This window comes from Mixophyes fleayi, chromosome 5 (genome assembly GCF_038048845.1).
Source record: "Mixophyes fleayi isolate aMixFle1 chromosome 5, aMixFle1.hap1, whole genome shotgun sequence".
NCBI lineage: Eukaryota > Metazoa > Chordata > Amphibia > Anura > Limnodynastidae > Mixophyes > Mixophyes fleayi.
Genome location: NC_134406.1, coordinates 8,762,934 through 8,783,625, shown reverse-complemented (window position 1 = coordinate 8,783,625; position 20,692 = coordinate 8,762,934). Strand labels below are relative to the sequence as shown.

Sequence of the window (20,692 nt, the reverse complement as noted above, 5' to 3'; positions counted from 1 at the left end):
ACGCTTTTGCTAATGATATATGTGAGTGTATGTAAAGCACTACTGTCTGATTATAGGTCAAAAGGGGCTGTAGTCATCAACTTTAAACTGCATTTTCCTACATGCCTGAAAATGATCCTCTAGAGTAAATAGGATCACTATAAGTCAGTGGTCAGGGAACAGGGGTAAATTACCCCAAATGGGGTAAAAATGAAATTCCTGGGGGTAATGCTGACGAGTCACATGCTGTCAGTTGGATTGTAGACCCCTTTAAATGTGATATTGCTGTTGTACCAGAAGCGCCTCAAGGGTTGTCAGAGGCACCTCTTGAGCTTCGATGCAATAATGAAGCACGTATTGCATTTGAAAACAAAGCAGATCTGTCATATTTTTGGATGTTAACAGCTGCAAAGGCATCAAAATTGCACATGAGGAGGCAGTCAAAAAGTTGCTGCCTTTTGCAACAACCTACCTTTGCGAACAATGATTTTCCACTCTAATGAACATAAAAACAAAGCAGAGAAATCGATTGGACGCTGAAGACTGTATCCAAATTGCTCTCACGTCAAAATTCCCCAATATTGATGCTCTCGTATAAAAAATGAAGCAACATCATTTCTCCAAAACCTGAAGTTTTGAAGTTGAAGCTTTCAAATACATTTTGAATAGATTCAATAAAAATTTGAATTCCAATTATTAATAATATATGATTTCCTTCCTTTCAAATCAAGGGGGTAACGTCGGCGTATCTAAATATATTTTGGGGTAAAAGGTAAAAAAAAGTTTCCTGACCCCTGATATAGAGTACATAGAAGAACTATTGCAGTGTTGTGGGGTATACAATGCCAAGCAGAATAAATCAATCAAATAAATCAAATATTATATGTGATCAAATGGTTACACAGTGTTATGGTGTATACAGCCGAATGGTTATAATGTATTTAGCAGAATGGTTCAAATATAACAGGTACAACAGAGACGTGATTATAGCATTTCTACATTAATTAGAACAACAAAATGGATTTTGGATGCAATGGATACAATGTAACCAGAAAACAGAATGACTTTGTTTCTGTAGGAAGCATTATACATTCTGTCCTTCTCACAGCTGTATTTGCATGCTGGGAGGTTCTCTGTGTAACCTCCTCTACTACAAAGTTTACAATAAATAATACACTGTATACATCACAAGTTAAAGCATCAGCAAGTCCCCGTGATGTCTAGTTCAATCAGACAACACATAGACGGAGAATGTGTAGCACACGAGATACGTGACTGACGCTTGCAGGTATTTGCTTCACGAGACTGCAGTATGAAAAGCATGTGTCCAAGTCATTTAATGAGTGTTACCTGTCTGGAAACTTTCACTGCCCATAAACTATGATCTGTAATTATATGTTTATTATATTTGTTTGTGTTGCAGACAGGTATTAGCAGCCCTGATAGACACAATGGAGTAAATTTATTAAAGGGCGAAAAACACCTGTTTTCACGGGTATATGGAATTTTTCCTATCTATACTAGTTTACATGTTTATTTCTATAAAAATTGAAAAAGTTGTAACTATATTTACTGTATCAGGCCCAGCTTCCAATTATGTTGACTCTGATTGTATTGTGAGCAAAATGGGTGAAATAATTGACAATTGTTCAGTGACATTTAGAGGTGTGAGTCCTGTGTGCCATTAAAGTGTGTGTACATTGCAGTACAGTATTAATAGAAGGTCCTACACTGCACAGTAGTACATTTATGTACACTTGATATAATGGGACCCAGGACTAATAGGTCTTCCTCATGCACATCTGCATGAGTCCATAATGCGTGGGTCCCATAGTCCCCAAATATCCCCCATTCCAGGGGCAGCAGATTTCTGGAGATGATTATACTGACCTATAGACCCTTATAGAGCCCCTTTACCAAGTATCACCTTCTTTTCTTTTTCTTTCTTTTTTTTAATTCTAGTGCAAATAATACGTTTACTGTAGAACTTTGCAGCATTTGTGCTCTGAGAAGAGGTAACTATGAATCGCTTACAATACTCTGCTACTCAGACGCGTTGTGTTTTCTACAAGAGACTGACAGTTCCGTCCGCTCAGACCACAGATGCTGCTAATTCATTCATTTATTATTGAATTATTTATTATTTTCAGCATCTGTCATTCAGGGTAACCTGAGCTTCGCACTGCAACCTCATATATTTAAAAGGATTCAATAGTGATTCATGCAGTTAACCACAGTGTTGCAAGTAAAACTTATTACTGGTAGCGCGGAGGCTTCGTGCTGCATGGGCTACACAAAGGGAGCAGAGTTGCCCAACACTGATTCCATGTCAGCCCACTGCGCTGCAGAACTCTCTCCTGGCACGGACAATTAGGGATCCAGCGACGCTCTATCAGAGCCCCAGCGTTATAAAGATTTCTACTCACTTGTTCCCATTCTTTTGTGCACTTTGAATAATGACAGGTTTAAAATTTTGATGGTCTATTACAGTGTTGGCTATCTTGTGACACTCCAGGTGCTGTGAAACTACAAGTCCCAGCATACCCTTCCAGCAATAAGCGGCTATATATTGGCAAAGCATGCTGGGACTTGTAGTTTCACAACACCTGGTAGTGTCACAGGTTAGCCAACACTGGTCTATTAGCTCACATCATCTTTCTGGCCACGTGCTTGTTGTAGTAACGTGGTCACCCCAAAATCTGTCGATCGTCACCGACAAAAGTAACTGGCCGAGGGGCAGGAAGGCTGATAATACTTATTTTTGTATCAGCATAGGACACATTTACATCACTGGCTCAGCCACAATACATAAATAAAACATTCATGACAGATTGCCTATTAAGATTATGATTCCAGGTTCAGAATAACCAACTCATACACCGGGTTTATCTTATTATTAGATGAGATGCATAATGCATGTTCTAGGTGAGGATGGAGGTTACTAACTGAATTTGTTTACATAATATTTGTATCTAGAATTATTTTCCCTGTAGGTCATCTGCTGGCTTTTAAAACTGTGCAGTCATCACTATACAATATTAAAAAGAAAAAGTTCAACAAGAAATAAAACTTTATATTTGTGCAGAATGCAAATTTCTACAGCTCAACCATCTGTTTTTGGAAGGCAAAATTAATTTGCAGTATTTCAGTATTTCGAAAAAGAGAGATTACACATAAGTTGGATGTATGAACTGTGTATTATATAAAGCGGCATTTGACACTACCTCTGTGCTGCTGGGACCCTGCTCCTTCCACTGTATAATTCTCAGTCTGTGGCTTCCTGCTACTTCCATTCTCCTCCTCACATCATGTCACTGCCCCTGTCACATGCAGCCCTGTCCTCACTAACACATCACTCATCTCCTGATATACTCTGTGCTGCTGAGGGACCCTGCTCCTTCCACTATATAACTCTCAGTCTGTGACTTCCTGCTGCCTCCATTCCCCTCCTCACATCATGTCACTGCCCCTGTCACATGCAGCCCTGTCCTCACTAACACATCACTTATCTCCTGACATACTCTGTGCTGCTGAGGGACCCTGCTCCTTCCACTATATAACTCTCAGTCTGTGACTTCCTGCTGCCTCCATTCCCCTCCTCACATCATGTCACTGCCCCTGTCACATGCAGCCCTGTCCTCACTAACACATCACTTATCTCCTGACATACTCTGTGCTGCTGAGGGACCCTGCTCCTTCCACTATATAACTCTCAGTCTGTGACTTCCTGCTGCCTCCATTCCCCTCCTCACATCATGTCACTGCCCCTGTCACATGCAGCCCTGTCCTCACTAACACATCACTTATCTCCTGACATACTCTGTGCTGCTGAGGGACCCTGCTCCTTCCACTATATAACTCTCAGTCTGTGACTTCCTGCTGCCTCCATTCCCCTCCTCACATCATGTCACTGCCCCTGTCACATGCAGCCCTGTCCTCACTAACACATCACTTATCTCCTGACATACTCTGTGCTGCTGGGAGACCCTGCTCCTTCCACTATATAACTCTCAGTCTGTGACTTCCTGCTGCCTCCATTCCCCTCCTCACATCATGTCACTGCCCCTGTCACATGCAGCTTGGTCTTCACTAACAGAATTGCAAGAGCGGACAGGTTAATTATGTGTGTAAAGCAATCACTTGTTCTTTGAAACACTGTTCAGTTTGTTAAACATGTCATCATAAAATGTGTGCCCATTTATATATAGGTGGGATTGAATGGAACTACAAACTGATGTGTGTGTGGTTGACCAGAATTTGTGAATGGTTATATGATTTGTATTAATAAAGTAGCAGTAAAGCTATTAGGAAGTTCAGTGTACAGTATCAGGTGTAAACCTAGGAGTAGATTTGCAAAAACCACGTTTGCCAATGGTTTAAAGCCGCCACACATCGCCGGAGGTTTAGTACTCCAACCCGACGCATCTACTATAGGACGATTTGAGTCTGGGATGTTCAATGCGTTGCGGATTGAAAACAGCTAAACCGCCAGTAAAAAGACAGGATTTTTTAATACCTGCATTCTGATTGGCTGTCTTGCCGTTCAGGACATAAGAGGAGGCCTCACTGATTTATGAATTATGGGGACAATAATTATTTATTGATTAAGGGGCAAAATGAATTTAGAATTAACCTATGGGGCAAATTTTATTTTTCATTATATTGAGGGGCTAATATTATTGTATTATATTATAGGTCCTATATGAATATATAATTATATTAAATGGTCATTACTATTTGATTGCTGATGGGGGCAATAATTATTTATGATGCACACATGTTGCACTACATACTGCGCACATAGTATAATAATAATATTGCCCCTTAATATAATGAAAAATAAAATTTGCCCCCATAAGTTAATCATAAAATTATTTTGCCCCTTAATCAATAAATAATGATTGTCCCCAGAATGCATAAGTCAATGTCGCCTACAGCCTTGTGCTTGCATATGGTCGCAGAACCTCTGGATGACTTCTACCATCCATATCATTTACAGAAGGGAACGCGTTATCCTATAGAGGTTGTTGGGAAGATACAATTATTCATTTAGTCCAAATCTAGACTGGTTTAATGAAGATATTGTACGTACACCGAGATCAACCATTCTGCTGTTCAAGAGCAATCACAAATCCACACAAATTAATCTCTATATATTGGCAAAATAAATATGTATGCCTGCATATAAAATAAGTCATGCCACCAAGATTAAGGCTTTTAATTATCATTTAACTCAGATAAGATTTAATGGAGTCGGCCTCATACTTCTCTAAACAAGAAAATCCTTTTAATCTTCTAATATTAATCAGACATGCCGACTGAGTGTTAACCTGTTCTGTAGATTGCTGCATTCTATGCAGATAAAGCACAGAACAATCAGCGTAAGCTACTGGGAGTCATTTGGAAGTGCACTGAAACATATTTCTTAAACATACAAATAAATGTCATATCAATTAACAAGTAATACATGGGCGAATAAATATTGCAAAACACAATACTCAGGCCTTATGTCCACTTGCGTGAAAATATATATATTTACTAGATTTTTTGTAACCCTAGTAAAACGCTTGTAAATTAGGGTGACATTGGAACCTATTGTTTCTAATGTCACCATACCCATTCAGGTTTGCTGTTGTCTGAGGTCAGGCACAAAGCGTCATGAAATGTCACGGACACCGCACACCCAACGTGTGGATGAGATCTTGTACTCTTGTTTGGAGAGGTTAATACGTTCAACATGCTTTGGACACAATAAATGGAGAAGACAGCACCTGAAAAACTAACAATCAGCTACCCACAAGGGGTTAAGATTGGCGCTGTTGGGGAGAGCAAATATGTAATTGAAAAACTACCATACTGCAACAGAAGCGCAATTCTCTAACACACAAATGTGACTGTGTATTGTGACATTGGAAACAATGCGTTCAAATATCATGCCAGTTTACATTAGTATCACATTTCACATCTTTACTGGCATTTCTAAACAATAAATGGTCACAAAGTACCAGAAACTGAGGATAATCTCAGATACTGAACATGAAGCTGTTTGGAGGAGGTGAAAGAGGAATGGTAGGAGCCAATAAAAATCTTCTGTCAAATATCTAATGCATCAGTCACGTTTAGTAAGCTGTTTGTGTCTGTGCTTTTTGCCTTATGTATTTTCAATGTTTTACTTTAGAGTTTCTTTACATTAATTTGGAAGCTGTGATTTTGGTAGACATGCGCATTAAAGGTGTATTCAAACCCTCAAAAATTCTACACATACACACACAGGCAGCACAGAACACAAAACCAATTCTAGTCCTTGACATCTGCCAATGGGAAGCATCCTTAGAGTTCTAGGCGTTATTTTGAGTTTTTTTAAAATGTTTTATTTATTTTAACAAGTGAAAACAACTGGGACTATTGTCACAGAGAGAGAAAAGCCGCATATCTCGGCGAAAACGGGTGTTTATTACCGAGACAGGGCTTCACCCTATCAAGGGGTTAACCCTGGCGGTAGCACTGCTATCACTGAAGGTAACCGCTGCCGGCGTTAAGTTTCACCAGCTTTCTTCTGTGATAGAATTACCTGTGCAAAGTATACTACAGTCAGGGCTGTGGCAGTACATATACCGCTGCTATCAACCTTTTTCGTTGGGTGCCTAAATGCATTAAAGTAAAAAATACATTTTGGGTAGAGAAACCCTTTAAAGATAAAGTTAAAGATAAAGATAAAGTTACTGCGATTTAATAGCCAGAGTTGCATAAAATGTATTTTGTTAGCATCTGGGGCACACATGGTTAAACACAGCGGAAAGCATTGCTGATTACTGGGGCAGCAAATTAAAAGCAACGTCTTTAATCCGCATAATACAAGCCAATCCCCTCTCTGACACAATTAATTTGCTTAAAATATTCTATCTGCCTAATGCTTATTAAATAAAACATAACTGTAAAAAAACCACCCCAATCTGCAATAAGAAAGTTAATTCATTGTTAACATCAGTAAGCGCAAGAGGGGCCGAGCGATGTTTTCGCAGAGACCGAAAATTGCCATGTTGGTGGCTTGTAACAAACGCAGTCCCGTGGGTGCGTCCAGGTCACCGGCATTACATAGAAATAGAATCATTTATTTATAAACCACAAACATATTCGGCCGAGAAACAAAATTAGATTATTAAACAAACTGATAAACGGTACAGGCTGAGCTGGTAGAAGCCTCACTGTGAAAACAATTCACAAAGTCATTCCAAACTGGGCTGCTTAATTCATGTTATAATAAAATACTGTGTGTTTCATTGGGCAAATTTTCCAAAAGCATAAAAAGGCTTTTTTTTATGTGAGCTATACCTTGCGGTAGGATGGTCCCTACCAATCTACTACTACGTGACACCTCACCCTGGGTATAGGCATATGTGGACCACCTCGGACCAGGGCTCAAGCTTCTGTAACAGGCCTATTAAAATGGCCAATGACCTCAATTTTATGTCCTATTATACTTTTATGTGTGTATTACTTTAAGTGTATAAGTAAACAGGGCAGAGGAGGTGGTAATGCCAACGTATCTGTCTCAGGGCGTTGTCTCAGGGCTTACTACACAGGTGCAAAGAAAGTATTCTTCTTATCTCTACTGTACCAATTAAAAGCCTGAATTCATTTGTATAACCATAATTGCAGGTGTTCCCAGGACCCTCTGCTTTCTGACTATAAAATATCAATTGCTGCTCCCCGTCTCCGGATCATTGTGCTGGTGCGAGAGTTTGATCAACATCCCAGCTGTCGACTAGCTGAGAGAAAAGGGGGCCCTGGGAAGTACAGTTGATTGAACATATCTCGGACTACTATCACAAGCTAAGTAACCTGTTGCATTATCCCTATCCCCTACTGCTTCACATTCATTTCTTTTAAAAGCTGTTTCTGCTACTCCCTTACAATAAAGTTCTTTTAAGGTAGAAACTGGGTTTGATGTATCCTTAACTCATTTGAACCTCCAAACCTGGTTTTCCACCTGAGACAGCTGCTCATGGGGTTTTTGGTCTACAAGGATGCGCAACAGAGACTGAGCACTTACACTGAGCTAGTTGCAGACACGTTACCGCTTCAAGCCTCCTGATTGGTGCACAGAGCTTGTTCTAGCAGTTTATGCTCATTATAGATTCAAGGAATATATTTCCTGGTTGTTATGTTTTCTGTGTACCGGCCTTACCAGAACCTGTGACTACATTATCATTATGCTTGCTCTGACCTTCCACCTGTGAACACACTGATTTCAGCCCTTACTCTCTGCCTGGCACTGAACTTAAAGTGGGTTTTATCTGACCTGTGATTGCAGCAGCTTGTCCTGCCTTGTGTGTCTGCTATCTTATCATTGAGAGCTCTTCAGCTCAGACCTTCTAGTTTGCTCCGACATGTTCTCCGGTCTAGTGCCTGACGCTCCTCCTAGCTTTTTAGATTTAAATCTTACTCCCGACCCTGTTTCCTCCTCATCTTTCCTAGTACCAGCACTCTGAGCTTGAACAGTAAGCTCCTAAAAATCTAAAGTCTTGGAACAAACTTCAAACCACAAAAAGGATCATGAGGGGTTAGACATGCTACAAATTAATAGTCATAAAATATTATAAAATCTACCAATATTGTTACAAGCATAAATCTACTGCTGGCCATACCCACAGCAATACTGACCCGATATCCCATTTCTAACACCAAAACAAGCAAAATGTGTAGGTATGATTCAACGAATGCAATTAGATAATTTTAATAAAATATGTTTGCCAGTACACTCTTATCTGCCAACAACTATTTGATCTGATCACTTGGTTGTTTAATGCCTGGATCTATGTAACAGTTTTTGTAAACAATGATTTAAAAGGAGGTAGACGAAACGCGAAGGTTCTATTTTAATGTATGCTTTACAAGTTTTTTAGCTGAACAACTCATTGTTTTACATGCAATTTACTATTATCTGGACATTATTTGGACTCTTATTTCACCCTATTGCTGGGCAGCACCATAGACCACAGGGAACAAAGAAGCTTTATTTGGAACCACTGGAAATGAACCCCCATATATATGGATGCTGACCCAGATAAGATGTATATATATCACATGTATAACTTGTATACCATGTATTATATGACACTTCTCTGTTCTATATTCTACATATTGCAAGCCGTTATGCTAAAGGAACTGAATTTGATGACCTCAAGACAATAATCCAGATAATCCAATTAATTGGGGGGTATTCAATTGTCCGCGGGTTCGAGCGCGGAAAAACTAATACAGTTAATACGGTAATCTCTCGCTGGATTTCAGCTCGCAGCTCCCTGAGCTGCGAGCTGAAATCCAGCGAGCAAATTACCGTATTAACATTTTTTCCCGTGCACGATTACCGTAATAATGGTAATCGTGCGCGGACCGCGGGATTTTCGGCAATTGAATATGCCCCATTGATTACTATCTGGTGTGAATCTAATTGCACACTTTTATATTCACTTAAGCTAGTTCTACATATACTACATTTGTAGGCATAACTCTTTTGTTCAAAGACTCCTTAAGAAAAGTATAAAAAATTGTAGAAAAAAAAAAGTAATAACTAGAGTTATTAATATACAACAACAAATTAAAAGCCAGATAAACACTCTGGGCTAGATTTACTAAGCTGCGGGTTTGAAAAAGTGGGGATGTTGCCTATAGCAACCAATAAGATTCTAGCTGTCATTTTGTAGAAAGCACTAAATAAATGAAAGCTAGAATCTGACTGGTTGCTATAGGCAACATCCCCACTTTTTCAAACCCGCAGCTTAGTAAATCTAGCCCTCTGTCTCTAGCAATACAGATTTCAATAGGAGGGTTAAAAAACCCAAAACGATGCAAAGTATGAATGCAGAATATAGAGGGATGGCAACAAAGTCATTTTATTGTCACTTAGATTTTTGATTGAAAAAACAGAATTTATAGAAGCTGTTTGTCTCAGACACTACAGCGGCTAAAGTATAACACGACAAGAGAAATGGTTATCAGGCGCCGTGTTGTTCAGAAGAAAGGATCAAGTTCCTAATACAGGGTTATCTGTGCCACACTTGTCAATGTAAGCTGCATCATCGGTAAGACCAGTTAATTCTTGACAGCAGAACATTACTGCAGTAGCCGCATTATTGGTGCCCCAGCAGATGAAATTCTATTTTTACCTGTTCAATTTTCTGGAGCTGACTAAGAGTGAGACTGTAACATAGGAACGGATGGACGGACGAAGGGAAAAAAGAGGAGTTGTCTTTTGTGTGCCGGGGTCATTTATCGCACTCAGCGTGCGCCACTCGTCACACTCTGCCTTTTAGGCATGTGTGGTGTAATGAATGACACATACACTTAATGTGTGTGACAAATACACAATGTACCTAATAAACTTTCAACACGTCTACGGGTCTTGGTAGCTGTGTCAGCACAGCGGGGAGGGAGAACATTAAGTCATCTGATATACATAATTTGTCCCATTAATGGTAATCAGACTGCGCTAAATAAACCCCACCTGGAAGACATTTAAACACGTCTTCTTCTTAAATCTCTTTCTCGAGCTAGGAGTCACTAGAATTTTGGAAATTTATTTTTTAGTAATTGCACCGAAATAAAATATTAGATACTGTAACGCCATGGGCGTTATTTAGAGGTAGAAGAAAATCCAGCTTGTGTGTGATACGAGGGGTACAAATTGTTTTCCATGCAGGCAAAACACTGCCTGGTATTACATGTGGCCCACAAACAGTAGACATTTATTTTAATTCTGCAGTTACCAATTGAACTAGGACGGCCTCCTTCAAAAATCTAAATTTGTTCACATATTTTAAATGTGCCACTCTGCAGCGTGACGTGGTTTTACCAAGATACAAGACTGCAACTTCAAGCTGAACTATACATTAGACCAGTGATGGGGAAACTACGGCCCGCGGGCCAGATCCGGCCCACTTAGAGGTTCTATCCGGCCCGCCAATATTTTAAAAAAATTCATTAAAATATGCATAAAATTATTAGGGCCGACCCTGTGTGTCAGAACCTTCATTTTTATGCCTTCCCAGCTATTTCCTCCATTACACTTAATCCTCCTTCCTAAAAGGACACTTCGTATGTCAATCACTCAAACACCTGCCCGCCCCCTAATGGCTGAAAGGCGGATTTCGATTGGCTGCTGTGTTGTCAGTTAGTGGCTCTCCAGAAAGACGGATCTGCAACAACCTGCTGAAATAAGTACTGCGTCTGTACGATCTCTGCACTTATAGAGGTAACACTGCTATATAACACCCTCCCGTCCCATTCAAAAAAATTGTATTATATATTTAGATATTTGAGTTTTTTAATAAATTATATTGGCCCGCCTAAAGTTTTTCTTTTTTATTTGGCCCGCTCCTGAAAAAGTTTGCCCATCACTGCATTAGACCATACTTGCCAACTCTCCCGGAAAGTCCTGGAGACTCCTGAAATTCGGGTCGGTCTCCCGGACTTCTGGGAGAGCTGGCATTTCTCCCGCATCCCGCAATTCCGAACACAAAATGACGCGAATCGCATCATTTTGGCCCCGCCCCCTGCGACAAAAGGGCATTTTACTTGTGGGGGCATGGCCAAAATGATACGATTCAAGGCGCCCCGCCCCCTCCCGTCCTCTAGTCATGCCCATCTCCCGGACATCACCTACTGAAAGTAAGCAAGTATGCATTAGACCCAATCAGTGTATACAGTGCTAGGCCCCAAGTCGTAGCTCACATACACTTGTTATGATAAATTACTTTTTGCCGCGATTTACCGATTTGATTGTTCCACCGAGCACTCTAGAGGGGCCCCAGATGCGAGCATGTAACCGGAAACAGTTGTGTCACCCTGAAGTCATGTCCCGGTGCTCGGACTCTATTACCAACTAGAATTAGGGTTACATTAGTAGAACTTTGATAAATACTTTATTTATGGCATAATTCTGTTAAATTCAATTTGAAGCAATTTTTATGGTGCTAGGGTGATGCTTTGAACCACTAATATTACTAAAGGGATAACTATTTTCAATTAATGAACAGAGAATACAGCCAGCACTAATTGCTCTGTAGAACATGTATTTAGAATTGTTCTATTTTCTTGTAACAAGTATGTAGCCGCTTTGTCCTAAGCTTCAGGCTATAAGTGTATAGAAAACTACTGCAGGTGAAATGTTCAAGATGATCCCGCTGTCACAGTATCACTATCTCTCCATCATGTAAGACAGTAACTGGTCATTAACCGTCTCCGTTCTGGAAAGACATCAGCAGCGCGCCTGAGCGGACGCCATGACATACTAGAGTTGTTTTTAGAAACTGTGTTATTTTGGGACACAGTACAGAGCTGTTGGAGAGGAACAGAACCAGGCTAGGAGAGGCAGGGGCCAGATGAAAGACTGAAGCAGTCACTCAGAAAATCACACATTAAAGTCAAAATGTTTACAAACTGTGTACAACCCAAGGAAGAAAGAAAAGGGTTAAAGTGAGACAAACACTGATAATCACTGGACCCACACGTTAACCCCTTAGTGGCAGAAGTTGATTTATCCCTCCAGACCAGTAATTGGATTTTACAATGCACCCAGTACACTAGGAATGACTTTATATTACTTGGTTGATCCAAGTGAATTAAATACATTTTATATGAGGACTGATACATTAAGGCTTCTTTTGGTAGCATGTTGGGATAAATATTAAATATATCTCCCATTAGTCTGTCTGAGGTTAGTTTCAACGCAAAATATGAAACAAACTTTCTGTTATGTGATTGGACAGAGTACGGTACACAACGAAGATACATAATAACACACTGTGAGACGTAGAAATCTTGTACCATTCTCTCTCATACCACTGAGGAATATTTCAATCACCTTGTTCAGCCCCCGGAGTTAGCATTAGGTACAAATGACCTGTGTCTAGAGGTCAAGAGCGTTTAGAGAGATCCACTGTCATTTGTATAACTGAAGGGTGGAAATACTCAGGAGGGATAAACTATATGAACTGAGGAGGCCACGGATAGAGCAAGATAGTGTCAGAATATTGTAGAATGTAACAGTTAGGAAACAGTCTGTACAAGATGTGCTGAATGTAGATGGCTTACAGTTGCCATATTTTTAAAACATTTTTTATTTATTGCTTTTAAAATAACAATATTTACACTACAGCTCAGAATATCCATTTTATGAATAGACAGTGAGAGCCTGACCATCCTGCTCTCTTACACATAGAAAACATTTATATAGACGCCCCAAATCCTTTCAAATCTGTCATGACAGCCCCTAGTCATTGTCATAAGGGCAAAGGCATCGTCAACAAGCTTGGGAATGCCCGGGAGACTCCCGAATTCCGGGTAGCTCTCCCAGACTCCTGGGAGAGCTGGCATTTCTTCCGCATCTGCCCACTTCCTAGTGAAGTGGGCAGATTTAAAGCCTCCATGATGCAATTCTCCGGGAATCGCCTCATTTTGGCCCGTCCCCCCGTGTTAAAATGACGCGTATTTCAGTTAAGAATTAAATGAAAGCAGAGCGGAAAAGCCCAGGTTTAGGATTTCAGTTCCACTAATGTATTAAAAAATAGGTAACAATGATAAGAAAAAACAAAAAAGAAAGTAAAACCTCAAAATATTAAAAAACGCTAAAACAGCTTTTTTTGATGATTTTCCTCTGCTATCACCATCAGAATATTGCACAAGCATTATGAGTAAGTATGGGAACAATAGTGAAAAAGAGTTTTCCTGTATAATGCGTTAACAAGTTATATACAAGTTATATATTTCATTATTCCCAAATGTAAATCGCTATGGAATATGTTGGCGCTATATAAATAAATGATGACGATGATGATGATTATGCTACCAAATGAAAGCTGACCTCCCCCTAACCAGAAAAAAACAAAACCCCAAGAAAATGTAAAATTTGCATAGACACAAAACAGTTAAAAAAATAATTCTCAATTTAACCAATACAAATCAATACTGTGAAATGCGGTCTTGTAATGACGGCATGAATCACCCCACCGCACTCATGAAGATGTTAACCAATATCTAAAATATGTACTTTATATCCTCTTGCTGGGGGGATTATCCTGTATCTCGAGATTCCATAAAGAGGTTCAGCCAGATACAAATATTTATAGTGAAAAGCATCCGTACTCTTTACAGAAAACATCACAGCTGGATTCATAATAGGTCAGAGCTTTGTAAGATATTACATAATAGCAGAACAATTCCGGTACAGTTCAGTGAGAGCTTATTACAGACTTTGGAAAAGGTGTTATCTTAAACTCTACTAGGCGGCCGTGTACAGTGGATAGAAAAGTAGAATTATCCAAACACAGCCCCCAGCAGGGGGACATTTAAAAGGAGCGTATGCTGAAAAAACATATTCAGAGACACTGTAAGATGGAATTGACTACAATGAATTATTTTGTTACATTTGACACAAAGGGGCATATTCAATTAAGCTTCCGGTCCGCGGTGAACTTGCGCAGTATTGACGGTAATACGGTACCGCAATAACGCAGATTTCACTGCGCAACCCTATGGGGTGCACAAGAAAATCCACGCTATTGCGGTACCGTGGATTGACTTTGCGGCCCATTCCGGCGCGGTCACGCGGACCGGAAACCTAAATGAATATGCCCCAAAGTTGGTTGGTGCTGCCTGTTGCTGGTGAACACATAAGACTTGGCCAACATGTAATCATCCATCTGTTGCAGAACTACAAGGCTCAGCATGCATTCCCAGTTGCTGGATAACTTCTATTTCCTGCTTAATACATAAGACATATCTTGATGTGCTTTCATAGACTTTTATAAAAACTGGTAAACAGGTAAAAATGCTGAAAGTCAACCAGATTTTTGTTTGAATTTGCTAAACGGTATTAGTGATTCAACAAACTCTGATCTTGGTTGTTGTGGGAGTTAGTAACATCGTCTGCAACAGAATAACCCCTGTAGGTTGGAAGAACTAGAAACCAGCACTGAGCGGGAGATTCATCAAACCTTCTAAAAGATGAAGGTGTTGCACAAAGTAACCAATCAGAGTCTAGTTATCCTTTTATAGAATGTACTAGATAAGAATGTATTAGAAGGTTCCATAAATCTACCTGAGGGATTCTACAGAAAGTAAAGAAAGTGTTACAACAACCAGTGCGGCATAAACTTATAGAACAGATATGGGAGGTCTTCACCTATAGCAGCCGCCTTTCCCATAGAGACTGGTTACGCTCACAGGTACTCAGATGCCCCCAGGACTTAAACTCAAAGTAGTATAAGTTTATACTCACACAGCTGCGTACGGGTACAGGTGATGGCACACGGAACAGCAGCAGACCAGCAATCTGTAGACTGGACGGAGCACTGGAGGTATCAGGAAACAGCACGGTCAGGGTCACAGGCAATGGTTCGAAGTCCAGGGACAGGCAACGGATCAGGATCACAGGCAAAGGTTCAGAATCGGTACACAGGCAGAGGTCAAGGGTCACAGGCAAAGGCTCAAATTCCAAGGACAGTCAGGGGTCATACACAGGTAGTCAATCTCTAAGGTTCTTCACCAAACAGTACAGGAGCAGGCTACAGACTGGCAGACAGAACTATAAGCAGCAGGGAGGATAAGCCCTCCCTGCCTTAAATACCAGTATTAGCCAATGGGAGGAGGGCAGAGCATCAGCCACAGGTGGCTGTATTAGAAAAACCCAGGTGGCTACATTGCGCACGCGCCCGGCGCTATCTAAAACAGCGTCTCGACCGTTGGCTAGGCAAAGGATGGGACAACCCCCGGAAGTGACGTCCCGGTCGTCATAGTGACGGCCGGGACGCAGGTAAGAGGGTCGCGCCGGCTGGGCACCGCCGCGGCTCGTAACAGAAAGTGGGTCTTTATTCTGGACTTATTTGGGGAGATGTCAAATCTTATGGCATTTACTACAGAATAATTACTTTATTTTAGTTGAAGTGTAACGAATCCACCTAAAATATTGTTGTACAGGGTTTATAATTTTCTGCTGTCCTTGCTTATATGCGAAAAATAGCTTTCGTCATTCAGAAAACAATGCAGACGTTGATCATTTTTGTCCCCCCCTTATATGTTTACATAACACACTTTTAATATATTCATGTAGATTGCAGCCAATAGACCGCCCATATTAATACAACCTCTCGCTAAAATTTGGGCATACATACCAATACACATGTCCAGTATCCTGGGCTGAATAGTGAGAACTAACAGGCAAACATTATAGTCTGATAATAACTGCATACACCTTTCAGTTGTGGCACCATCCTGATTAACATACAACAGATGCCGATCAAATGTCGATCGAATCGCAGCTTTTTGACCACCAGAATCTAGCTTCTCTTGGCACCTTTTACGGTGAAATCCAACTCAATGTTGTAATATATTTTCATGACACTTTTGTTTAACACATAAAAAAAAATAGGGCTCTGTGTCGGCTATGTTCGTTGACCGTGGATTAAACACAGCGGTCAACTATGATTTGAGGTCATAGTCATTGGCAATGCAGTTGATTAAATGACTTCTGCGGCTACTACAACCTCCCAATTGTTTGAGGGCAGCTCAGTGAATTTTATACAATGTTTTTGTGTGACAGGGATTTTTCTGCACACAAACACTCATGATAGTACACAAGATTATTTTGGTGCCATCAATTCACCCTCAGACACATACTGTACCCTAATATCTAATATGCACAATTCCCACTTAAACCTGCTGATTAAAAGTGAGAGCTAATCAGATAAAGTAATTCTTACTCCTGCAGTTAGGGGGCGCTGTGGTGTCATCACCAGGATTTACCCTTCCAAATGCATGTGTACTACATTGTTCTGCTGAATGCTGAGCAGCTGACATCGGGATATGCAAATCTGAATAACATGCTTCCTGTCCATATCTCCAGAACCTCTGGATCCATGTATGGGGCAGCACAGTGACTCAGTGGTTAGCACTTCTGCTGGGGTCATGAGTTCAATTCCCGACCATGGCCTTATCTGTGTGGAGTTTGTATGTTCTCCCCGTGTTTGCGTGGGTTTCCTCCAGTTTCCTCCCACACTCCAAAAAAAAACCATACAGGTAGGTTAAATGGCTGCTAACAAATTGAACCTAGTCTCTGTCTGTCTGTGTGAGCATGTTATGGAATTTAGACTGTAAGCCCCAATGGGGCAGGGACTGAGGTGAGCGAGTTCTCTGTACAGCGCTGCGGAATCAGTGGCGCTATATAAATAAATGGTGATGATGATGATGATGATGAGGTCATGATCAGCTATGCAACTGCCATATCAAGTGCACAATTATATATCAATCAGAACAAAGCCAGACACCTACATATATATGTACATGTTCTCCTACCTTCTCTCGTCATATCAGAAAGCTAAGATAAAGATATGCGGTTGGCAAATGTTAATCTGACCAACTCAGGCCACCGTAGGTTCAGAACGGAGGCTTCAAGTCTTCCTGACAGGACCGGGCTGCAATTATTCATAGCCTCGATAGTCAGCTGTGTGGAGGAAGAGCTGGAACAGGTAAGAAGGACTCACCTGGGCAAGGTTGAGAGGCCCTTACAATGATTTCGAATCTCAAAAATGAAAATAAAAATAAACAACCCTTGAGTCAAGTAACTTTTATTACTTATGTAACATTACCTTATTTTGAGATACAGAACGGTAAAAAAAACTTTTGAACTATGGCATCCCCATGGCCGATAACAAGACGTCTTATGTCTGCACCAAGACGTTCCTTAAATTAAATTTTCTAGAGGAAATGATCACATTGAGCTTTTTAAATCTGCCTGACTGTGTTGCTCATATAAGCATGTTTCTTAACAGACACTGATATCCCAGATCACCACAACTGAATCACAATTCAAGATTCTTCTGAAAGCTCTACTTGGTTAATAAATTATTCACCATCAGTCTGATGTCAGAATTACACACATCACAGAAATAACTGTTTCCAAGCACTGAATCTCCTCTGATATATAAGATGACAGCATTCAGCAGCTATAACCGGTCATTGCACACACAGTCTGTCTCCTCCGTCACATGGAGGCTGATGACGGAACACAGGAGGCCTAGATAACAAGACAAATGGTCAGGGACAAATGATAACAGAATTAATCCATTGGCATCAGTGGGATAGCTTAAAGGTAATTGTAGTAACTTCTCCCCATGGTAAAAGCTCATATCTGCAAATAGTTGTTTGTTTTGATTCAATATTGATTTTTGTTCCTAACTCAAGATTCTGAGCATAACACGAAACAAAACATATTTACTTTTACATTACATCTGAGACCACAAGCTAAACACACGACGAATCCAGTGCTATAGGCAGAGCTAAGAGCTGGAACCAAGTATTGTGTGGACCAATTAGAAACGATCTGACTATTTGCGTGTGGCTCTATAATGACATCTGATCATTGGTTACTTGGACCCGATTTGCGCAATTTCTGTCCAGTTTGGTCTGAAATGAGCTAAATGTCCAGCAAAATCTTACTGTTTATGGACAACTTGAAGAAATTTAATATGAGCAAGTAAGACTGAACATCCAGGCATGGATCTGATGCAGCAAGAAGGCAATTCACTTAACGTTTTGTTAAATCTCTAAACCAGTGTTCTCTCCAGACAATTTTGCCAGGTGGGGGGCATTAAGTAGTAGCCGGGTGGGGGCAGTGTGATACTTTGCAATAATATTGAAAAATGTTGGAGGTTATTGCCCACAGCTGCCAGGACTGGTCAGACTGTTGGTCAGTGGTCTAACACACACTGCTGGCTGTAGTGCTCACATAGGGGGGGGTATTCAATTATCAACGATTTTTATTCCCTGCAGCGTAAAAAAAAAAAATCTCCCGCAGGTTTTTAACTGCAATACCGACCGTTTTTAGTTAGCACACCAGGAAAACTCGTGCAATTCAACTGAAAAAGAGGGAACGCTGCCCCCAAACATTTTGGTTGCGAGTTTTTAGGGGAGTGAAGGGGAGTTTTAACACGGTCATGTATAACACAAAGAAATGGTTTTGCATACATTTCCATACATTAGACTGCATTACACATTAATAATATCTACATTACAGAACTTTCTTTAGCATATTTTTTAATTTAATTATTTTGTACCATAGAATCATCTATACCATGTCAAAACACATTACTACATTCATACTTGTACCAAAAACATACATAAATGTAATTCATTAGTGATTTAATTTTTTTTATTTTGTTTTATTTTATTTCATTATTTTATCACAAGAAAATCAACTTACACAAGTTAGACATTAGTGATATAAGTTTAACTTTTTTTCCACATTGTTACATGATTTCAAATACTTTTCAGAGGTTTTTCATTTTTTAACACACCCCAAGGAGGCGCGAGATAAACAGGAAAATATGCTGTTTTAACGCGCAAACAATTGAATAGCTTTTAACGCGTCTGCCTCTCGCACACCCCATACTTTCAATAGACCTTCTACTGGAGCGCGAGAGGACCGTTTCATGGAACTAAAATGAGAGTTAAAAATGGAATTGAATCGCGGGTAAAGTTGACCAACTCGAAAATTATAAAAAACAGCGTTAAAATGACTTAACGTGGTCAAAAAAAAAACAAAAACAAATTGCTGACAATTGAATACCCGCCATAGTGCCTGTTCTAATAGGAGAAATAATGGTGTAATCTATTATAATAGGACTCTGTTGGGCTCCAAGCGCCGAGTGGAGCACCCAGGAAGTTGGTGCTGGGGAGAACACTGCAAAGTATCACTTGCTCACAATGTAAGCAGACATTTTTTGGAATCAACGAAAGTTCATGAGAATGCAGATTTAAATCACTATGGATCAGTGATATCTCCTTTTCCCAGAGAATGAACTAGGTCACATTCTGAATAACATTAGTTCAGCACACAATATGTCTGCCTCCACTTTCTGAAGGCAGCTCCCATGATGACATGACCACGCCCTCATGATGACATGACCACGCCCTCATCATGATATGACCACGCCCTTATCAGGACCTGGTCAAGCCCCCTGTCAGGGACGTGCCTGTTGGAAGGTATGCTTCAGGTCCCGTCTTTTTGGAATTCATCTTTGATTTTCCATTGCTCATGTACCAGTTACCAAGTTTGCAGATAGAGACCCGTGTCCATCTCTCCGGCCCCCAGCAATCAGCAGACGTCACACAAGACGTCAGTTCCTAATATGGACAGTTCTGGCTGACATGTAATAGCAATGACAGGCTTGGCTATTTTGGGAAACCTTTTCCCCCTTCTTTCTCCCGCTGGAAATAGAAAAGGCGAGCTGTCTTTAAAAATGAATCCATCTGGAAGAGGAGGAAGGCCTCCTGGAGAGCCAGCCGGCAGGCACCTACTAATTATACGTTTTCTGTCGTGTCATCAGATCGCGAGACTTGCCTGCTCCGGACAATGACAATTATTACCCTCGGAAAAGAGCAGGAGAATAAAAATAGATTTTCACAGTCCAATAGCTACAAAGATCTTCAGGGCAGTTTCAGAAGGAGGTGGAAAAATGCTCTGTGAGAACTACAGAACACTAACGGCAGAATGAGCCTCTCGCAGTGATTCCATGCAACATATTGATAGGGTTTTCTGCATGTCCTAAGGATTAGATATCATTTTTTACTATTATTGTATTTGCAAAATAAATAAAAAAATGAATTAAGATTAGGTCATGGGTGCAAATTTGCAGCTTAATATCTTGGTGTTCTA

The 20,692-nt window shown here is 40.4% G+C and overlaps 1 protein-coding gene across 3 annotated transcripts in view; it reads right to left on the bottom strand.

Moving 5' to 3' along the window:
* Positions 1-20,692, bottom strand: part of TRAPPC9 (trafficking protein particle complex subunit 9) — a 456,795-nt gene that overhangs the window by 111,273 nt on the left and 324,830 nt on the right. The window contains exon 22 of one of the 3 annotated variants that reach the window (XM_075211676.1): positions 17,642-18,052. The exons of the other annotated variants lie outside the window; for them this stretch is intronic. Coding sequence (XP_075067777.1) covers positions 17,982-18,052 — 71 coding nt within the window. The 3' untranslated portion in view covers positions 17,642-17,981. Of the gene's footprint in view, positions 1-17,641; positions 18,053-20,692 lie in introns of those variants that run through there. 3 annotated transcript variants of the gene reach the window in all.